Source organism: Cheilinus undulatus, linkage group 22 (genome assembly GCF_018320785.1).
Source record: "Cheilinus undulatus linkage group 22, ASM1832078v1, whole genome shotgun sequence".
Classification (NCBI taxonomy): Eukaryota; Metazoa; Chordata; class Actinopteri; order Labriformes; family Labridae; genus Cheilinus; species Cheilinus undulatus.
The window spans coordinates 36222055-36244496 of NC_054886.1; the positions used below are offsets into that span (position 1 = coordinate 36222055).

A 22442-nucleotide genomic window follows, 5' to 3' on the forward strand; every position below is an offset into this window, starting at 1 on the left:
CACACAATCAAACAACCAACCAACCAACCAACCAACCAACCACACAATCAAACAATCAACCAACCAAACATGCAATCAAACAACCAACCAACCAACCAACCAACCACACAATCAAACAACCAACCAAACACACAATCAAACAACCAACCAACCACACAATCAAACAACTAACCAACCAACCAACCAACCAACCACATAATCAAACAACCAACCAACCACACAATCAAACAACCAACCAACCACACAATCAAACAACCAACCAACCACACAATCAAACAACCAACCACACAATCAAACAACCAACCAACCAACCAACCAACCAACCAACCAACCACACAATCAAACAACCAACCAAACACACAATCAAACAACCAACCAACCAACCAACCAAACAACCAACCACACAATCAAACAACCAACCAAACACACAATCAAACAACCAACCAACCAACCAACCAACCAACCACACAATCAAACAACCAACCAACCACACAATCAAACAACCAACCAACCACACAATCAAACAACCAACCAACCACACAATCAAACAAACAACCAACCAACCAACCAACCAACCACACAATCAAACAACCAACCAAACCCACAAACAAACAACAAAACAACCAACAAACAAACCAAACAACCAACCACACAATCAAACAACCAACCACACAATCAACAAACCCACAATCAACCAACCAACCAACCATCCGCAACAATCAACCAACCAACCGCAATCAAACATCAACCGCAACCAATCAAACCAACCAACCAACCAACCAACCACACAATCAAACAACCAACCAACCAACCAACCAACCAACCACACAATCAATCAACCAACCAACCACACAATCAAACAATCAACCAACCAAACATGCAATCAATCAACCAACCAACCACACAATCAAACAACCAACCAACCACACAATCAAACAACCAAACAACCACACAATCAAACAACCAACCAACCAACCAACCATCCACACAACCAACCAACCAACCACACAATCAAACAATCAACCAACCAACCAGCCACACAATCAACCAACCAACCACACAATCAAACCAACCAACCAGTCACAACAACCAACCAACCAATCAACACATCACCAAACAGCCCAACCAACCACACAGTCAACCAACCAACCAACCAACCAACCAACCAACCATCCACACAAGCAAACAACCAACCACACAATCTAACAATCAACCAACCACACAATCAATCAACCAACCAACCAACCACACAATCAAACAACCAACCAACCACACAATCAAACAACCAACCAACCAACCAACCAACCACACATTCAAACAACCAACCAACCACACAATCAAACAACCAACCAACCAACCAATCAACCACACAACCAACCAACCACACAATCAAACAACCAACCAACCAAACAACCAACCACACAATCAATCAACCAACCAACCACACAATCAAACAATCAACCAACCAAACATGCAATCAAACAACCAACCAACCACACAATCAAACAACCAACCAACCACACAATCAAACAAACAACCAACCAACCAACCAACCAACCAGCCAACCACACAATCTAACAATCAACCAACCACACAATCAATCAACCAACCAACCAACCAACCACACAATCAAACAACCAACCAACCAACCAACCAACCACACAATCAAACAACCAATCAACCACACAATCAAACAACCAACCAACCAACCAACCAACCACACAATCAAACAATCAACCAACCAAACATGCAACCAACAATTCAATAAACGAACTAAACAACAAACCTGGTAGGCAACAAAACAGCCAATCAACTATCTAACAAACCAACCATCAACCAACCAACTAACTGATTAATCAACAAAAAAACTAATCAGTTTTTATCAATCAGCCAACTAGCATTCAAACAACCAACCAACCAACCAACCATCCACACAACCAACCAACCAACCACACAATCTAACAATCAACCAACCACACAATCAATCAACCAACCAACCAACCAACCACACAATCAACCAACCAACCACACAATCAAACAACCAACCACACAACCAACCAACCAACCACACAATCAAACAACCAACCAAACACACAATCAAACAAACAACCAACCAACCAACCAACCAACCAACCATCCACACAAGCAAACAACCAACCACACAATCTAACAATCAACCAACCACACAATCAAACAACCAACCAACCAACCAACCACACAATCAAACAACCAACCAACCACACAATCAAACAACCAACCAACCAACCAACCAACCACACAATCAATCAACCAACCAACCAACCAACCACACATTCAAACAACCAACCAACCACACAATCAAACAACCAACCAACCAACCAACCAACCACACAACCAACCAACCACACAATCAAACAACCAACCAACCAAACAACCAACCAACCACACAATCAAACAACCAACCAACCAACCAACCAACCAACCACACAATCAATCAACCAACCAACCACACAATCAAACAATCAACCAACCAAACATGCAATCAAACAACCAACCAACCACACAATCAAACAACCAACCAACCACACAATCAAACAAACAACCAACCAACAACCAACCAACCAACCATCCACACAATCAAACAACCAACCACACAATCTAACAATCAACCAACCACACAATCAATCAACCAACCAACCAACCAGCCACACAATCAAACAACCAACCAACCAACCAACCAACCACACAATCAAACAACCAACCAAACACACAATCAAACAACCAACCAACCAACCAACCACACAATCAAACAACCAACCAAACACACAATCAAACAACCAACCAACCACACAATCAAACAACCAACCAACCACACAATCAAACAACCAACCAACCAACCACACAATCAAACAACCAACCAACCACACAATCAAACAACCAACCAACCACACAATCAAACAACCAACCAACCACACAATCAAACAACCAACCAACCAACCAACCAACCAACCAACCAACCACACAATCAAACAACCAACCAAACACACAATCAAACAACCAACCAACCAACCAACCAAATAACCAACCACACAATCAAACAACCAACCAAACACACAATCAAACAACCAACCAACCACACAATCAATCAACCAACCAACCACACAATCAAACAATCAACCAACCAAACATGCAATCAAACAACCAACCAACCACACAATCAAACAACCAACCAACCACACAATCAAACAAACAACCAACCAACCAACCAACCAACCACACAATCAAACAACCAACCAAACACACAATCAAACAACCAACCAACCAACCAACCAACCAACCAACCATCCACACAATCAAACAACCAACCACACAATCTAACAATCAACCAACCACACAATCAATCATCCAACCAACCAACCACACAATCAAACAACCAACCAACCACACAATCAAACAACCAACCAACCAACCAACCAACCACACAACCAACCAACCACACAATCAAACAACCAACCAACCAAACATGCAATCAATCAACCAACCAACCACACAATCAAACAACCAACCAACCACACAATCAAACAACCAAACAACCACACAATCAAACAACCAACCAACCAACCAACCAACCAACCAACCAACCAACCATCCACACAACCAACCAACCAACCACACAATCTAACAATCAACCAACCACACAATCAATCAACCAACCAACCAACCACACAATCAACCAACCAACCACACAATCAAACAACCAACCACACAACCAACCAACCAACCACACAATCAAACAACCAACCAAACACACAATCAAACAAACAACCAACCAACCAACCAACCAACCAACCAACCATCCACACAAGCAAACAACCAACCACACAATCTAACAATCAACCAACCACACAATCAATCAACCAACCAACCAACCACACAATCAAACAACCAACCAACCACACAATCAAACAACCAACCAACCAACCAACCAACCACACAATCAATCAACCAACCAACCAACCAACCACACATTCAAACAACCAACCAACCACACAATCAAACAACCAACCAACCAACCAACCAACCACACAACCAACCAACCACACAATCAAACAACCAACCAACCAAACAACCAACCAACCACACAATCAAACAAACAACCAACCAACCAACCAACCACACAATCAATCAACCAACCAACCACACAATCAAACAATCAACCAACCAAACATGCAATCAAACAACCAACCAACCACACAATCAAACAACCAACCAACCACACAATCAAACAAACAACCAACCAACCAACCAACCAACCAGCCAACCACACAATCTAACAATCAACCAACCACACAATCAATCAACCAACCAACCAACCAACCACACAATCAAACAACCAACCAACCAACCAACCAACCACACAATCAAACAACCAATCAACCACACAATCAAACAACCAACCAACCAACCAACCAACCACACAATCAAACAATCAACCAACCAAACATGCAACCAACAATTCAATAAACGAACTAAACAACAAACCTGGTAGGCAACAAAACAGCCAATCAACTATCTAACAAACCAACCATCAACCAACCAACTAACTGATTAATCAACAAAAAAACTAATCAGTTTTTATCAATCAGCCAACTAGCATTCAAACAACCAACCATCAACAAACCATCCTACCTGGTGTTTGATTAATCAACCAACCAACAATTAGTCAGCTAGCTTACCAATCGATCAGTAAACGAGCTCTTCCATCAAAGTCTTACCCTCAGGTTCAGCCCGTCCAAACCATGGCAGAGAAGAGTCCCCGCCCACATCGGCCGTCCTGACCTCTCCCTCCTCACCTCCAGCTTCATCTGCGACCTCCACGCTCGTCAGTCGGTAGCTGTAGGAGCACAAACATTAACCACGCCCCTGATGACATCACAGCAGCTCGGTCTACCTGTCCACACTCACCTGTCTCTCTCTTCAGAAGCCCCGGGGCATTCTGGGAGCTGAGCAGCAATGGCGGGGGTGAAGGTTGCGTTACGCAACGACGACCCCGAATGAAGAACGTTCCTCTCCACCAGCCGGTTCAGACCTGGATCCAGAGTGACTCGAAGCCTGCAGTCCCCGTCTGTCAGCGTGATGTCATACAGGTCGTCACCTGGAGACATAAGACCCGCCCCAAAGAGCGCATCAGACCAGAGTTCAGTACTCACGTTTATACTGTCTTTGTCATGTCCCACTTGGTCTCTAAATCTAGATCCCAGTCTACTTTGTCTTGTTTTGTTGTTCGCGGTGTCTCACCCATGAGGACGGCCTGGGGGAAGTAGACCGAGGACCCCTGGTCTCTGCTGTAACGGTGGACGTCCAGCACAAGCAGAGTCTCTCTGCAGACAGCCTGAGAGGATGCCTGCAAGACAAAACACAGGGAAAAGAACAGGGACAGAGTTTAGTCCTAATCCTCTAAAGTCAAACCTTATTTTATGTCCCAGATTTAAAGTCTAGTTTTGGTTTAATGTCACCTCTTTCTTTTTTTTTAAATTGTCCCATTTATATCCAAACTAATGCCATATTTTCTATCTTACGTCCCAAATCTTTCTGTCCTTTAGTCTATTTTTTATTCAGATCTTTTTCATCCTCTATAATGGTGTCTTCATTCTCCTCAGCTCTTAATATCCAGAAAATATCTACAGACATTTCTAAAACATTTATTTATTCTCCTTCTTGATCATTTAAAGTAACTCTGTCTTATCGGTATTAATTTTAGCTTTAGTCCTCTAAATGAGGACAAACTGGATCATTTAATGTATGCGGAAACATTCACGTTTTATTAAAACTTTACCCTTTATAAATAAATATAGGGTTTTTATTTCCTTTATTAAATCCTCCTTAAATATTTGAGTTTTAAACGGAGTCTGGTTTGTGTCCGGTCGGACTGGCAGGACAGTAAAGATGGAGAACCACACCGGAGGATTTTCTCGCCTTCCCGCGCGACAGAAACAAAGCCGATAAACCAATAATGATTAAATGGTGATCGATAATGACTGTGGTGATAATGAGGCGGGTTAGACCTGCTTAGGACCGGATCTGGACCGGGTCAGGGTTCTATGCAGGATGCAGCCTGGAGCCGCCATGTTAGGTGGACGAGCGGAATCATAACAGCGCGGTGCATTATGGGTAGTAGAAACAACGTAGAGCGTAACCTCTCAAACAAAGAAAATGAATCTTTTCTACCTTAAAAGAGATATATATAAATAGTTTTTATTATTATTTTCAGGTTATTTTTAAGGGATGTAGAGGTAACTTTTCGGAGAAGTCATGTAGAAAATGTCCTGATTTTTCAAGGAAATTTGTGGGAATTTGTTCCGAAATTTCCATATTTTCTAAAGCAGTGGTTTTTAAAGTGTGTGAGAGTGTGAGCCCCTCCTAAGGAGAAATTATTTATTCGGTGGACCCCCACCCACAAAAAGGATTCAAACTGAAAAAAACTTAAACAACATTTCAAACATTTATGTCCAGTCTTTACACATTTTAACATGAATATATTTTGGATATTTTGGTTTGTAAACGTCCTTAAACATCTGCCTTTCCCTCTTATTCAGTTACAATGCCATTAAATACCCCTTTTTCATATTTTTAGGGTCATTTTACAACTTCTTTTCGCCTCCTTTTCCCCATTTTTTTTCCACTTTTCCCCAAAATTTACCCAATTTTACCCTTTTTCACCTTTTTGTTCATTTAAGCTACCTTTCATCATCAAATATCCCTTTTTTCCAATTTTTTTTTTGCTCATTTTTGCGATGTCTTTTTGCAACTTTTTCCCAGTTTTCGCCACTTTTTTACCATGTTTTTTTTCTTTTTTACAATTTTTTCCACTTTTTGTCCATTTAAGCCGACCATTGCCATTTAATACCACTTGTTTCTTTTATTCCTCAATTTTTGCCCTTTTTCACATTTTTTTGCCACTTTTCCCCGTTTTTTTTTTCCACTTTTACCTCCTTTTTGTCCATTTAAGCTACCTTTCATCATTAAATATCCCTTTTTTTCACTTTTTTGCTGATTTTTGCTACGTCTTTTTTCACTTTATCCCATTTTTCGCCTTTTTTTTTTGCCCATTTAAACTACCTTTTACCATTAAACACCACTTGTTTCCTCTTTTTTTACCATTTTTGCCAGTTTTCTACCATTTTTTTGCCCCTTTTTTTTTTTTTTTTACAATTTTTGCCACTTTTCGTCCATTCAAGCTGCCCTTGCCATTTAATACCACTTGTTTCCTTTTTTTCCCAGTTTTTATCCTCTATCCATTTTTTTTTTATTTTGCCACTTTATCCCATTTTTGCCCTTTTTTTAAACCATTTTTGCCACTTTTTGCCCATTTAAACTACCTTTTGCCATTAAATACCACTTGTTTCCTCTTTTTTGGACCATTTTTGCCACTCTTGACTGCTTTTTGCCCATTTAAGTTACTTTCCACTAATTTTTTTTTGCCTCTTTTCACTCTTAGATTGTGGCTCTTTCAAAGGTATTTTCATTAATTTGTCTCTTTGGTTGAGTAACACTGCTCTATAGCATAGTCCCATAGTAACTATAAGTTTATCCATTTAGCTCCATGCACAGCAGAGGTTAGCAAAGACAGTCACCTTTTTTCTGGGTTATGGTTCCCCGCCCCCCCTGAAGCTCTGTGGCGCCCCCTAGAGGAGGCCGCCTCACACTGAAAACCACTGTTCTAATGGAATTCTGGGGGAACCTGACAGGGAATTTTGGATGGCATTAACTTCAACATTTCAGGAATTTTCATGGATTTTGTGTTAGGGGGAGCGGTTTATTGGAGTTACACTGAAACATTCTGGAATTATTTGATGGTGATTTTTGTGGAATAAAAAAAAAAAAACGTCCGAAGAATTTTCACAGAAACGTTTGTTAATGTCTTGAGAGTTTTAGGGAATTGGGAGGATTTGTAATGTTTTTGAAATATCTAATGATTTTAAAGGAAATGTTGGGCTAAGGGGACTGAGACCCCATCCTTCTCTTAAATACTGAAGATCTCCAACAACTCTCAGCCTAAACATCTGCTCTAAAACTGATCCAGGTCTGGATCTGCTCCAGAATCAGGACCTTCAGGAGACTTGTGGCCATTGTTTTTGGTCTAAACTACTTCCTGTTCAATCTTTAAAAGGGATGTATGTGAAATATAATGATCATTAAACAGGAAGTGGCTGGGGGAATAAAGAGACGGGACCATAAAGGTGTGAAGTATTTCTTTGATAGAAAGCTGCTAAAACACGACTATCTGCTCCAAACTCAGAATAACTGTTTGGTTTTATTTCCTGTATACTTCTGCCTTCAGACCTTTAGAAGAAAGTTTTTTTTGTTCTCAGCTTGTGTCTTTCTCGTTAGACTAACGTGCCATGTGCTTCGATTCTCCTTGAGTTTGTTCTCCTCAGGACGTCATCAGTCAAGATGATCATGAATCCAGGGTCTCCCCAGACTGTTGTCACACAGTAGGAAGCAGGAAGCATTTCACTCACCTGTGGGTCTGGTTGGAACACCTGCATTCAGTAATGAAGGCCCTTTTCTATTCCAGCATGACTGTGGCCCAGAGACCAGAGAAGGACTAGAAAGATCTGGTTTGAGGAGTTCAGAGTCCTGACCTCATAAATGCTAATGCAAGAACATTCATTAAAAAGGATTTTATTTCATCTGCAGAAAAGTCGATAAACAATAAAAAACGTTTTTATGGTAGATTTAACTTTAATCTGAAAGAATGAAAATAAAGAGACAAAACCAAAAAATACTATAAAGTTAGAGCCAGAACCACATCAAGAAAAGCCCCAGAACAGGACCCAGACTTAAGATCTTCAGTCATGTTAACCACGAGAGAGAGAGAGAGACCGGTCTGGAGACCAGTCCATCCAAGTTCACCAAACTTTACAAAAGTATTCATGGAAATAGACAATGTGGAGAAGTCCTCCTGCATTTTTAACCTATTTAAATCAAAAACTACCCAGGACTGGGACTTTGGGACTAATACTGGGACTCTAGGACTAGTACTGGGACTCTAGGGCTAGTACTGGGACTCCAGGACTAGTACTGGGACTCTAGGGCTAGTACTGGGACTCTAGGACCAGTACTGGGACTCTAGGACCAGTACTGGGACTCATGGCGCTCTCATGCTCTCCGTGTGAAGTGCTGCGAGTCTCTGAACTCCAGGTAAAGGCTGAAGAGCAGGTGCAGGCTCTGGATCCTGGATCCGTGGACGGGGATGTCGAGCAGGCTGCAGATGATGTCGGCGTACTGGGCCGCGCTGCAGCTGAGGCGGGCCGGGGGCAGCTGCAGGCGGCCCAGCAGCTCCTCCAGCTCCGGCGGCCACTCCTGCATCAGGCTGTCGATGTCCGGCATGGCCCGGCCGTACTGCACGCTGGCCGGAGGTTTGGAGTGGTGCAGGGCGCTGATGCTCTCCACCCAGCTGTCCACCACCCGAGGGTTGGACTGGGGGCTCGCCACGCTCGTCACCTTCTGCATCTGAGGGCGGGGAGAGAGGGGGGTCAGAGACAGTTTATACAGTCTATGAAGATATGTGCTGAGCTATCAGGTAGTAAACCTGAATGCTCTGTGACAGAATGAGGGAGAAAAGCTGTTAAAGAGGCTCCGCTAGCCTCTTAGCTAAAGGCTAACTCACCCTCATTCATCCTCAGCAGCAGTGGCTTCATTAAAACATGAGCTAGGAGGCTAGCCGTGCCTCTTTAACAGCTTTTCTCCCCCATGTTGAAACAGTAAATGAATAACTCCTAAACTCAGGAGAAGAGGAGACCAGTGAGGCTGCAGGGATCAGCTAGCTAGCCCACACAGCCCAGACCTGAGTGTAAAGCAGTGTTACTCAACCCAAGAGCCAAACTGTTGAAAAATTAATTTACAAGAGCTACAATCTAAGTGGTGGACAGCGGCAAAAAGGGTTAAAGTGGCATTAAAAATGAGTTAAGGTGGTCAAAAAGCAGCAAACACTGGGAGAAAAGTGGCAAAAATGTGGAGGAAAAGTGGAAAAAAAGGGTGAGAAGTGGGACAAAATGAGTTACAGGTGGCAAAAAAGGTCCAAAAGTGGCAAACACGGGGGGGGAGAAGTGGCAAACACGGGGGGAAAAGTGGCAAAAATGTGGAGGAAAAGTGGAAAACACGGGTGAGAAGTGGGACAAAATGAGTTACAGGTGGCAAAAAAGGTCCAAAAGTGGCAAACACGGGGGGGAAGAGTGGCAAACACGGGGGGAAAAGTGGCAAAAATGTGGAGAAAATGGGCACAACAAGGGTGAGAAGTGGGACAAAATGAGTTACAGGTGGCAAAAAAGGTCCAAAAGTGGCAAACACGGGGGGGAAAAGTGGCAAACACGGGGGGAAAAGTGGCAAAAATGTGGAGGAAAAGTGGAAAAAAAGGGTGAGAAGGGGGACAAAATGAGTTACAGGTGGCAAAAAAGGTCCAAAAGTGGCAAACACGGGGGGGAAAGTGGCAAACACGGGGGGAAAAGTGGCAGAAATTGGAAGAAAATGTGGCAAAAACGGCAAAAAATGAGTGGAAGGTGAAGAAAAAGAAAATGTGCAAAAATTAGCAAAAAGGTGAGAAAATGGGAAATAGGTGGCACTTAATTGAAAAAGGTGGCTTACATGGGTGAAAAGTGGCAAAAAAAGGGGATTAAAGGGTAAAAAAAAAAGCATAAAAGCAGAGAAAAAGTGTCATAAACGTAAATAATGCTTTAAATCCCGACACACAGAGCCTCACGTGGGTCCAGAGCCACGCGTTGACGATCACTTGTGTAAAGTGTAAACGAAGCATCAGGTGTGATATGGTGTAAAGGGTAAACCGGGTCAGAAGGATCAGGTGTGAGATGGTCTATAGTATAAACCGGGTCAGAAGGATCAGGTGTGAGGTGGTGTAAAGTGTAAACCGGGTCAGAAGGATCAGGTGTGATATGGTGTAAAGGGTAAACCGGGTCAGAAGGATCAGGTGTGATATGGTCTAAAGGGTAAACCGGGTCAGAAGGATCAGGTGTGAGATGGTCTATAGTATAAACCGGGTCAGAAGGATCAGGTGTGATATGGTGTAAAGGGTAAACCAGGTCAGAAGGATCAGGTGTGAGATGGTCTATAGTATAAACCTGGTCAGAAGGATCAGGTGTGAGGTGGTGTAAAGTGTAAACCGGGTCAGAAGGATCAGGTGTGATATGGTGTAAAGGGTAAACCGGGTCAGAAGGATCAGGTGTGATATGGTGTAAAGGGTAAACCGGGTCAGAAGGATCAGGTGTGAGGTGGTGTAAAGTGTAAACCGGGTCAGAAGGATCAGGTGTGAGATGGTCTATAGTATAAACCGGGTCAGAAGGATCAGGTGTGAGGTGGTGTAAAGTGTAAACCGGGTCAGAAGGATCAGGTGTGAGATGGTCTAAAGTGTAAACCGGGTCAGAAGGATCAGGTGTGAGATGGTCTATAGTATAAACCGGGTCAGAAGGATCAGGTGTGATATGGTCTATGGTATAAACCGGGTCAGAAGGATCAGGTGTGATATGGTCTAAAGTGTAAACCGGGTCAGAAAGATCAGGTGTGATATGGTCTAAAGTGTAAACCGGGTCAGAAAGATCAGGTGTGATATGGTCTAAAGTGTAAACCGGGTCAGAAAGATCAGGTGTGATATGGTCTAAAGTGTAAACCGGGTCAGAAAGATCAGGTGTGATATGGTCTAAAGTGTAAACCGGGTCAGAAGGATCAGGTGTGAGGTGGTCTAAAGTGTAAATCGGGTCAGAAAGATCAGGTGTGATATGGTCTAAAGTGTAAACCGGGTCAGAAGGATCAGGTGTGAAATGGTCTAAAGTGTAAACCGGGTCAGAAAGATCAGGTGTGATATGGTCTAAAGTGTAAACCGGGTCAGAAAGATCAGGTGTGATATGGTCTAAAGTGTAAACCGGGTCAGAAGGATCAGGTGTGAAATGGTCTAAAGTGTAAACCGGGTCAGAAAGATCAGGTGTGACATGGTTCAGTGAGGACTCCTACCTCTGGCGCTCCGTGCTGCTTGCTCTCCTCTGACAGCCACAGTGACAGCACCGTCGGCTCCGACTGCTTCACGCTGGGCTCGTCCAGAACCAGCAGACCCAGGCTGTCCTCTTTACCGTCGGGCCGTGGAACCTGAACGCAAATCCAGTTAAAGCTGAGTTCAGGACTCATCTACCAGTCTCATTTCCTCTAGGAGTCAGACAGTAGCATCAGCCTCTGCTCAAACACGTCTACAGGTCTATTCTGAAGGTCTGACTGTGAGTCAGAACCATCAGCCTCAGCTCTGACAGACAGGAAGTGATGTTTTTTACCTTGAGGAAGGCGTCGATGTCTCCCACAGCGGGGATGAAGTCAGGGATGAAGGGCTTGAGGCTGTGCTCCAGCTCGATGTTCTGAGGGCTGTATCTGTAGGTGAGATCAGATTGATCCTGTCAGAGGTTAGAGTTCACCTGAGCACAGGTAGAATGGGACCCTGTCATCTGTGTTTCTAGTGCTGCATTCACTCTGAATACCAGGACAGGTAACTACGCTCTGAGGTGAAGAGGTGAGGAACACCTGGTCTGTCCGGACGTCCCGCTAAAGGAGGACTATCAGTCTAAAGCGCATGGGAAATAAAAGCATCACCTGACTGCACACGCTCAGTGCGTCCTCACCGTATGTTGTATTGACTGCACAAGCTCAGTGCGTCCTCACCGTATGATGTATTGACTGCACACGCTCAGTGCGTCCTCACCGTATGATGTATTGACTGCACACGCTCAGTGCGTCCTCACCGTATGATGTATTGACTGCACACGCTCAGTGCGTCCTCACCGTATGATGTATTGACTGCACACGCTCAGTGCGTCCTCACCGTATGATGTATTGACTGCACACGCTCAGTGCGTCCTCACCGTATGATGTACTGGAACAGCTCTTTGATGTCTGTGCTGACAGGCAGGTTGGCGTAGTCCGCCGCATCGTACGCCCCCTCTGGAGCGCCGCTGGGCTCGTCATCATCGTCGTCATCAGAGTCGTCCTCCTCTTCGTCAGAGTCTTCGTCTTCCTCCTCCTCTTCTTCGTGTGGACTGGCCCCGGACGGCCCCCTGCCGGCCTCGCCGGCCCTCTGAGCCTCGTCCTCCAGCTGGTCGATGCCGCTGTTGGCTGACATTCGGCCACGCCCCCTCCTGCTTCTCCTGGACAACGACTGAAAGATAGAGCAATGGTTAGGCTGCCTCCCATCATCAGCGTCTGTAAAAAAGAGAGCGACCACGGACGTTTCTGCTGATGTCGGCGGTTTACAATAAATAAGTCAGATAAAGAGTCTGTTCTCAGGACAAGACCAGGGGAAGACCTGATAGAATCAGAGTCAGGGAGGACCGGGTCTGGTACCTGTCTGTGTCTCACCTGTCCTCTCTCACCTGTCCTTTCTCACCTGTCTGTGTCTCACCTGTCCACTCTCACCTGTCCTCTCTCACCTGTCCTCTCTCACCTGTCCTCTCTCACCTGTCTGTGTCTCACCTGTCTGTGTCTCACCTGTCCTCTCTCACCTGTCTGTGTCTCACCTGTCCTTTCTCACCTGTCTGTGTCTCACCTGTCCTTTCTCACCTGTCTGTGTCTCACCTGTCCTCTCTCACCTGTCTGTGTCTCACCTGTCCTCTCTCATCTGTCTGTGTCTCACCTGTCCTCACTCACCTGTCTTTGTCTCACCTGTCTGTGTCTCACCTGTCCTTTCTCACCTGTCCTCTCTCACATGTCCTCTCTCACCTGTCTGTGTCTCACCTGTCCTCACTCACCTGTCTTTGTCTCACCTGTCTGTGTCTCACCTGTCCTCTCTCACCTGTCCTCACTCACCTGTCCTCTCTCACCTGTCCTCTCTCACCTGTCTGTGTCTCTCCTGTCTTTGTCGCACCTGTCTGTGTCTCACCTGTCCTTTCTCACCTGTCCTCTCTCACCTGTCTGTGTCTCTCCTGTCCTTTCTCACCTGTCCTCTCTCACCTGTCTGTGTCTCACCTGTCTGTGTCTCACCTGTCCTTTCTCACCTGTCTGTGTCTCACCTGTCCTTTCTCACCTGTCTGTGTCTCACCTGTCTGTGTCTCACCTGTCCTCTCTCAACTGTCCTTTCTCACCTGTCTGTGTCTCACCTGTCCTCTCTCAACTGTCCTTTCTCACCTGTCTGTGTCTCACCTGTCCTCTCTCACCTGTCTGTGTCTCACCTGTCCTCACTCACCTGTCTGTGTCTCACCTGTCTGTGTCTCACCTGTCCTTTCTCACCTGTCTGTGTCTCACATGTCTGTGTCTCACCTGTCCTTTCTCACCTGTCCTCTCTCACCTGTCCTCTCTCACCTGTCCTTTCTCACCTGTCCTCACTCACCTGTCTTTGTCTCACCTGTCTGTGTCTCACCTGTCCTTTCTCACCTGTCCTCACTCACCTGTCCTCTCTCACCTGTCCTCTCTCACCTGTCTGTGTCTCTCCTGTTTTTGTCGCACCTGTCTGTGTCTCACCTGTCTGTGTCTCACCTGTCCTTTCTCACCTGTCCTCTCTCACCTGTCTGTGTCTCTCCTGTCTTTGTCTCACCTGTCTGTGTCTCACCTGTCCTTTCTCACCTGTCCTCTCTCATCTGTCCTCTCTCACCTGTCCTCTCTCACCTGTCTGTGTCTCTCCTGTCTTTGTCTCACCTGTCCTTTCTCACCTGTCCTCTCTCACCTGTCTGTGTCTCACCTGTCCTTTCTCACCTGTCCTCTCTCACCTGTCTGTGTCTCTCCTGTCTTTGTCTCACCTGTCTGTGTCTCACCTGTCCTTTCTCACCTGTCCTCTCTCACCTGTCTGTGTCTCACCTGTCTGTGTCTCACCTGTCCTCACTCACCTGTCTTTGTCTCACCTGTCTGTGTCTCACCTGTCCTCACTCACCTGTCTTTGTCTCACCTGTCTGTGTCTCACCTGTCCTCTCTCACCTGTCTTTGTCTCACCTGTCTGTGTCTCACCTGTCCTCTCTCACCTGTCTTTGTCTCACCTGTCTGTGTCTCACCTGTCCTTTCTCACCTGTCCTCTCTCACCTGTCTGTGTCTCTCCTGTCTTTGTCTCACCTGTCTGTATCTCACCTGTCCTTTCTCACCTGTCCTCTCTCACCTGTCTGTGTCTCTCCTGTCTTTGTCTCACCTGTCTTTGTCTCACCTGTCCTTTCTCACCTGTCTGTGTCTCACCTGTCTTTGTCTCACCTGTCCTTTCTCACCTGTCCTCTCTCACCTGTCTGTGTCTCACCTGTCCTTTCTCACCTGTCCTCTCTCACCTGTCTGTGTCTCTCCTGTCTTTGTCTCACCTGTCTGTGTCTCACCTGTCCTTTCTCACCTGTCCTCTCTCACCTGTCCTCTCTCACCTGTCTGTGTCTCTCCTGTCTTTGTCTCACCTGTCTGTGTCTCACCTGTCCTTTCTCACCTGTCCTTTCTCACCTGTCCTCTCTCACCTGTCTGTGTCTCTCCTGTCTTTGTCTCACCTGTCTGTGTCTCACCTGTCCTTTCTCACCTGTCCTCTCTCACCTGTCTGTGTCTCTCCTGTCTTTGTCTCACCTGTCTGTGTCTCACCTGTCCTTTCTCACCTGTCCTTTCTCACCTGTCCTCTCTCACCTGTCCTCTCTCACCTGTCTTTGTCTCACCTGTCTGTGTCTCACCTGTCCTTTCTCACCTGTCCTTTCTCACCTGTCCTCTCTCACCTGTCCTCTCTCACCTGTCTTTGTCTCACCTGTCTGTGTCTCACCTGTCCTTTCTCACCTGTCCTCTCTCACCTGTCCTCTCTCACCTGTCTTTGTCTCACCTGTCTGTGTCTCACCTGTCCTCTCTCACCTGTCCTCTCTCACCTGTCTTTGTCTCACCTGTCTGTGTCTCACCTGTCCTCTCTCACCTGTCTTTGTCTCACCTGTCTGTGTCTCACCTGTCCTTTCTCACCTGTCCTCTCTAACCTGTCCTCTCTCACCTGTCTTTGTCTCACCTGTCTGTGTCTCACCTGTCCTTTCTCACCTGTCCTCTCTCACCTGTCTTTGTCTCACCTGTCTGTGTCTCACCTGTCCTTTCTCACCTGTCCTCTCTCACCTGTCCTCTCTCACCTGTCTGTGGCTGCCTGGTTCCGGGCTATAGACACTCGTCACCTCCTCGGGGTCGTTGACCTCCACCTCCTCGTCGTAGGGCTGGTTCTTCAGTAGGTTTGTGGTTTTACCTCGGTCACTCCGCTCCATGGACCGATAACGGACTACCGAGAGGACGAGCTCACCCACCGGGCCGTTAAACTCCCGTTAGAAGAGTCCTAATACCGAATCAAACCCCGGTCTGATCACATTAACCGACAACCGTTTACTTTAGCTCAGACGGCTAACGTTAGCCTCTTAGCATCAAACTGCTAACGACTACCGGAAACACCGGAGAGTTTAACAAATAAGACAGACAGAGAGATGATCGAGTCTAAAACACCTACAGAAACACCGAATATCTCTGAATGTTTTGATTCCGTTACATCCGGTTAACGTCGACCAGAGATGGACGCTAACAGCTAACAGCTAGTCGCTGCTTCTGTATCCTAGCAACGGGTAACTTCTTCCTCTGTGTTGGCGGACCGGAAACCAACATTTATAAGGGTGCATACCGCCATCTACTGGACCGGAAGGTTAAACATAATTCATTTATGAAGCTTAAATGAGTTTCAAACCTTTTCATCATTAATAAACCGCCATTATCTGCGAATAGAAATACAATCATAATTATTCCATTTTTAAATTAAATAAAAGAATATTAAAATACATGATTTAGTTAAATATTCTTAAATGGAAGAAGTGTGGACCATCCAGGACTCTTCCAGGAGCTGGTCGCCTAAAAGGACCTTAGAGAGACCAAGAACCTGATGGTCCCTCTGACTGAGCTCCAGAGATCCTGGAGGAGATGGAGAACGTTCTAGAAGGAGAACCATCACTGCAGCCCTCGCTGGTCTGGACTTTATGGAGGAGAGATGAAGACTCTAGATCAGGGGGGTCAGACTCAGTCACACGGGGGCCGGATTCTGGATACAGGTCTAACCTGAGGGCCTAACAGGATCATGATAAATCCTTTAGAAATTCAGAAAAAGTAGAAATGATCCGTTTAAAGGCTCAAATCTGAGATAAAAATTCAAACTTATTAGTTCAAAAAATAGAAAAACATTGTTTTTGAAGGGCAAATATATGAGGAGAAAGTTGAAATCATAAGTTTGATAGGTCAAAAATATGAGATCAAATTTGAAATCATGAGTTCAAAAGTCAAAATATGACTTAAAATTTTAAAATGTGACTCTGATTGGTCCAAATATTGGATTAGAAATCCAAACATTAGGAGTTGAAAATGACGAAATATGAGCTAGAATTCAAAATGATGACTTAAAAAGTTAAAATATGATTTAAATTGAGAATTGGGAGTGTAAAAGTCAAAGTATGATGTAAAAAGTAAAAACTATTCAAAATATCAAAATATGAAAAATTGAAATTATGTGTTTAAAAGTCAAAATATGGGACTAAAAAGCTAAAGTAAAGAGTTAAAAATATTACTTAAAATCTAAAACTGGGAATCTTAAAGTTAGAAATGTGACATAGAAAGTCCAAATCCTGAGGTGAAAAGGTCAAAATATGACTTAAAATTAAAAATTGTGAATCTAAAAGATAAAAATGTGACATATAAAGTCCAAATCCTGAGGTGAAAAGGTCAAAATATGACTTAAAATTAAAAATTGTAAATCTAAAAGACAAAAATGTGACATATAAAGTCCAAATTCTGAGGTGAAAAGGTCAAAGCATGAAATGAAAAGTGAAATCATAAGTTCGAGTCGTAATCTTTAGAAGCAAAATTGAAAATATGAACTAAACACAAATTATTCAGATTTTAGTTTCTTAACAAGGATATTTTAAATAACCAAGTTGAAGTGTACTTTATTATACTGGAGGAAATCTGCAGACCTCCCACTGGTGAGTCAGTTATAATACAAATATGATTCAATTCAATACAATTTAAAAACTTTATTTGTCCCCGGGGGCAATTAAAGGCACACAGAGCAGCAAATAAACAGAGTTTGACAGCCGTGCTCTAGAGGAAAACACACAGAAAGCCTGCCTATAGTTTGAGCTTTCATGTGGATGTTTCTTAAGTGCAAACATCAAACTGAGAGAATATTTAACCAATATTAACTTTCATACGTGTCAGTGAGAAACACCATGAGGAAAACACTGAGATTAAGGCTCATTAAAACCATCAGGATGTTGTTTTAATGAGCTTTAGAGAGGCGACAGTATCAGACTGAAGACTCTCTCTCCTCTGGAGGTCATTACTCATGTCCGCTCTCTCGCTCCTCAGTGACGTCAATGCTGATTGGCTGAAGCAGTCTGGGGTGAAAGCAGCCTGTTGCCCGGTGATGGTCAGCAGCCGTGTGAGAAGTTTCAGTGAAGCAGCGAGGTGACGTTTCTGCAGCATGGAGAACAACAGCAGAGAAATCATTAACGTGGAGATATTCAGACTACAGGATAATCAAACACAGGCTAGGCTCAGGTCCCCTAAAGGTCAACAGAGGTCAGATTATTAATGCTAATCTCAGAGACTGTTCATGACTCTGTTTTCCTTCAAAGGATTCCAGTCCTGCAGAACTAAAGGTGTGTCTGGTATGACTACACACCAGCCTGATGAACCTGTTTGTCAGGAGGGTTAGGTCCCGCCTCAGCTCCACCTCTGTCAGGTTGTAGTCTCTGGATCAGCTGTCCTCTGTCGACCAATCAGGTGATGAGTGAGCATGTGGACAGGCCAGAGGGCAACCAAGAAGTTTTTCTCTAAAGTCTAAGTTTAATCCAAGAATTCTGACTTTAATCTCAGAATTTTGACTTTAATCTCACAATTCTGACTTTGATCTCAGAATTCTGAATATAACCTCAGAAGTCTGACGTTAATCTAAAAATGTTGAATTTGATCTCAGAATTCTGACTTTAATCTCAAAATTCTGACTTTGATCTCAGAATTCTGACTTTAATCTCAAAATTCTGACTTTAATCTCAGAATTCTTACTTTAATCTCAAAATTCTGACTTTGATCTCAGAATTCTGACTTTAATCTCAGAATTTTGACTTTGATCCCAGAATTCTGACTTTAATCTCACAATACTGACTGTAATCTCAGAATTCTAACTTTAATCTCACAATACTGACTGTAATCTCAGAATTCTGACTTTAATCTCAGAATTCTGAATATAACCTCAGAAGTCTGATGTTAATCTAAAAATTTTGAATTTGATCTCAGAATTCTGACTTTAATCTCAAAATTCTGACTTTAATCTCAGAATTCTTACTTTAATCTCAAAATTCTGACTTTGATCTCAGAATTCTTACTTTAATCTCATAATTTTGACTTTGATCCCAGAATTCTGACTTTAATCTCACAATACTGACTGTAATCTCAGAATTCTAACTTTAATCTCACAATACTGACTGTAATCTCAGAATTCTGACTTTAATCTCAGAATTCTGACTTTAATCTCACAATACTGACTGTAATCTCAGAATTCTGACTTTAATCTCACAATACTGACTTTGATCTCAGAATTCTGACTTTAATCTCAGAATTCTGACTTTAATCTCACAATACTGACTGTAATCTCAGAATTCTGACTTTAATCTCAGAATCCTGACTTTAATCTCACAATACTGACTTTGATCTCAGAATTCTGACTTTAATCTCACAATACTGACTGTAATCTCAGAATTCTGACTTTAATCTCAGGATTCTGACTTTAATCTCAGAATTTTGACTTTGATCCCAGAATTCTGACTTTAATCTCAGAATTCTGACTTTGATCTCAGAATTCTGACTTTAAGAATTTTGACTTTAATCTAAGAATTTTGACTTTGATCTTAGAATTCTGACTTTAATCTAAAAGTTCTTACCTTAAACTAAGAATTCCGACTTTAATCTAAGAATTCTGACTTTGTCCTCAGAATTTTGACTTTGATCTCAGAATTCTGACTTTGATCTCAGAATTCTTACTTTAATCTCAGAATTCTGACTTTAAGAATTTTGACTTTAATCTTAGAATTCTGACTTTAATCTCAGAATTCTGACTTTAATCTCAGAATTCTGACTTTAAGAATTTTGACTTTAATCTTAGAATTCTGACTTTAATCTAAAAGTTCTTACCTTAATCTCAGGATTCTGACTTTAATCTAAGAATTTTGACTTTGATCTTTGAATTCTGACTTTAATCTAAAAGTTCTTACCTTAATCTCAGAATACTGACTGTAATCTCAGAATTCTGACTTTAATCTCAGAATTCTGACTTTGATCTCAGAATTCTGACTTTAATCTCAGAATTCTGACTTTAAGAATTTTGACTTTAATCTTAGAATTCTGACTTTAATCTAAAAGTTCTTACCTTAATCTCAGGATTCTGACTTTAATCTAAGAATTTTGACTTTGATCTTTGAATTCTGACTTTAATCTAAAAGTTCTTACCTTAATCTAAGAATTCTTACTTTAATCTCAAAATTCTGACTTTGATCTCAGAATTCTTACTTTAATCTCATAATTTTGACTTTGATCCCAGAATTCTGACTTTAATCTCACAATACTGACTGTAATCTCAGAATTCTAACTTTAATCTCACAATACTGACTGTAATCTCAGAATTCTGACTTTAATCTCAGAATTCTGACTTTAATCTCACAATACTGACTGTAATCTCAGAATTCTGACTTTAATCTCACAATACTGACTTTGATCTCAGAATTCTGACTTTAATCTCAGAATTCTGACTTTAATCTCACAATACTGACTGTAATCTCAGAATTCTGACTTTAATCTCAGAATCCTGACTTTAATCTCACAATACTGACTTTGATCTCAGAATTCTGACTTTAATCTCACAATACTGACTGTAATCTCAGAATTCTGACTTTAATCTCAGGATTCTGACTTTAATCTCAGAATTTTGACTTTGATCCCAGAATTCTGACTTTAATCTCAGAATTCTGACTTTGATCTCAGAATTCTGACTTTAAGAATTTTGACTTTGATCAAAGAATTTTGACTTTGATCTTAGAATTCTGACTTTAATCTAAAAGTTCTTACCTTAAACTAAGAATTCCGACTTTAATCTAAGAATTCTGACTTTGTCCTCAGAATTTTGACTTTGATCTCAGAATTCTGACTTTGATCTCAGAATTCTTACTTTAATCTCAGAATTCTGACTTTAAGAATTTTGACTTTAATCTTAGAATTCTGACTTTAATCTCAGAATTCTGACTTTAATCTCAGAATTCTGACTTTAAGAATTTTGACTTTAATCTTAGAATTCTGACTTTAATCTAAAAGTTCTTACCTTAATCTCAGGATTCTGACTTTAATCTAAGAATTTTGACTTTGATCTTTGAATTCTGACTTTAATCTAAAAGTTCTTACCTTAATCTCAGAATACTGACTGTAATCTCAGAATTCTGACTTTGATCTCAGAATTCTGACTTTAATCTCAGAATTCTGACTTTAAGAATTTTGACTTTAATCTTAGAATTCTGACTTTAATCTAAAAGTTCTTACCTTAATCTCAGGATTCTGACTTTAATCTAAGAATTTTGACTTTGATCTTTGAATTCTGACTTTAATCTAAAAGTCACAATACTGACTGTAATCTCATAATTCTAACTTTAATCTCACAATACTGACTGTAATCTCAGAATTCTGACTTTAATCTCAGAATTCTGACTTTAATCTCACAATACTGACTGTAATCTCAGAATTCTGACTTTAATCTCACAATACTGACTATAATCTCAGAATTCTGACTTTAATCTCAGAATTCTGACTTTAATCTCACAATACTGACTTTGATCTCAGAATTCTGACTTTAATCTCACAATACTGACTGTAATCTCAGAATTCTGACTTTAATCTCAGGATTCTGACTTTAATCTCAGAATTTTGACTTTGATCCCAGAATTCTGACTTTAATCTCAGAATTCTGACTTTGATCTCAGAATTCTGACTTTAAGAATTTTGACTTTAATCTAAGAATTTTGACTTTGATCTTAGAATTCTGACTTTAATCTAAAAGTTCTTACCTTAAACTAAGAATTCCGACTTTAATCTAAGAATTCTGACTTTGTCCTCAGAATTTTGACTTTGATCTCAGAATTCTGACTTTGATCTCAGAATTCTGACTTTAATCTCAGAATTCTGACTTTAAGAATTTTGACTTTAATCTTAGAATTCTGACTTTAATCTCAGAATTCTGACTTTAATCTGAGAATTCTGACTTTAAGAATTTTGACTTTAATCTTAGAATTCTGACTTTAATCTAAAAGTTCTTACCTTAATCTCAGGATTCTGACTTTAATCTAAGAATTTTGACTTTGATCTTTGAATTCTGACTTTAATCTAAAAGTTCTTACCTTAATCTCAGAATACTGACTGTAATC

General features: G+C 42.1%; 1 protein-coding gene across 3 annotated transcripts; it reads right to left on the bottom strand.

Moving 5' to 3' along the window:
* Nucleotides 1-8667: 8667 nt before the first annotated feature.
* On the bottom strand, nucleotides 8668-16566 carry ift46 (intraflagellar transport 46 homolog (Chlamydomonas)). Of its 3 annotated transcripts, none has more exons than XM_041779303.1 (5): nucleotides 16448-16566; nucleotides 12897-13189; nucleotides 12315-12408; nucleotides 12004-12135; nucleotides 8668-9495 (listed from the first exon to the last, which is right to left on the bottom strand). In XM_041779303.1, exons 2-5 carry the CDS (start codon nucleotides 13151-13153, stop codon nucleotides 9142-9144), a joined length of 837 nt encoding a protein of 278 aa, XP_041635237.1. In that variant the 5' UTR covers nucleotides 13154-13189; nucleotides 16448-16566; the 3' UTR covers nucleotides 8668-9141. The 3 variants fall into 3 exon arrangements, with proteins under 3 accessions (XP_041635237.1, XP_041635236.1, XP_041635235.1); XM_041779302.1 differs by having other exon boundaries at nucleotides 16125-16558; XM_041779301.1 differs by having other exon boundaries at nucleotides 16083-16558.
* Between the last annotated feature and the right edge of the window lie 5876 nt (nucleotides 16567-22442).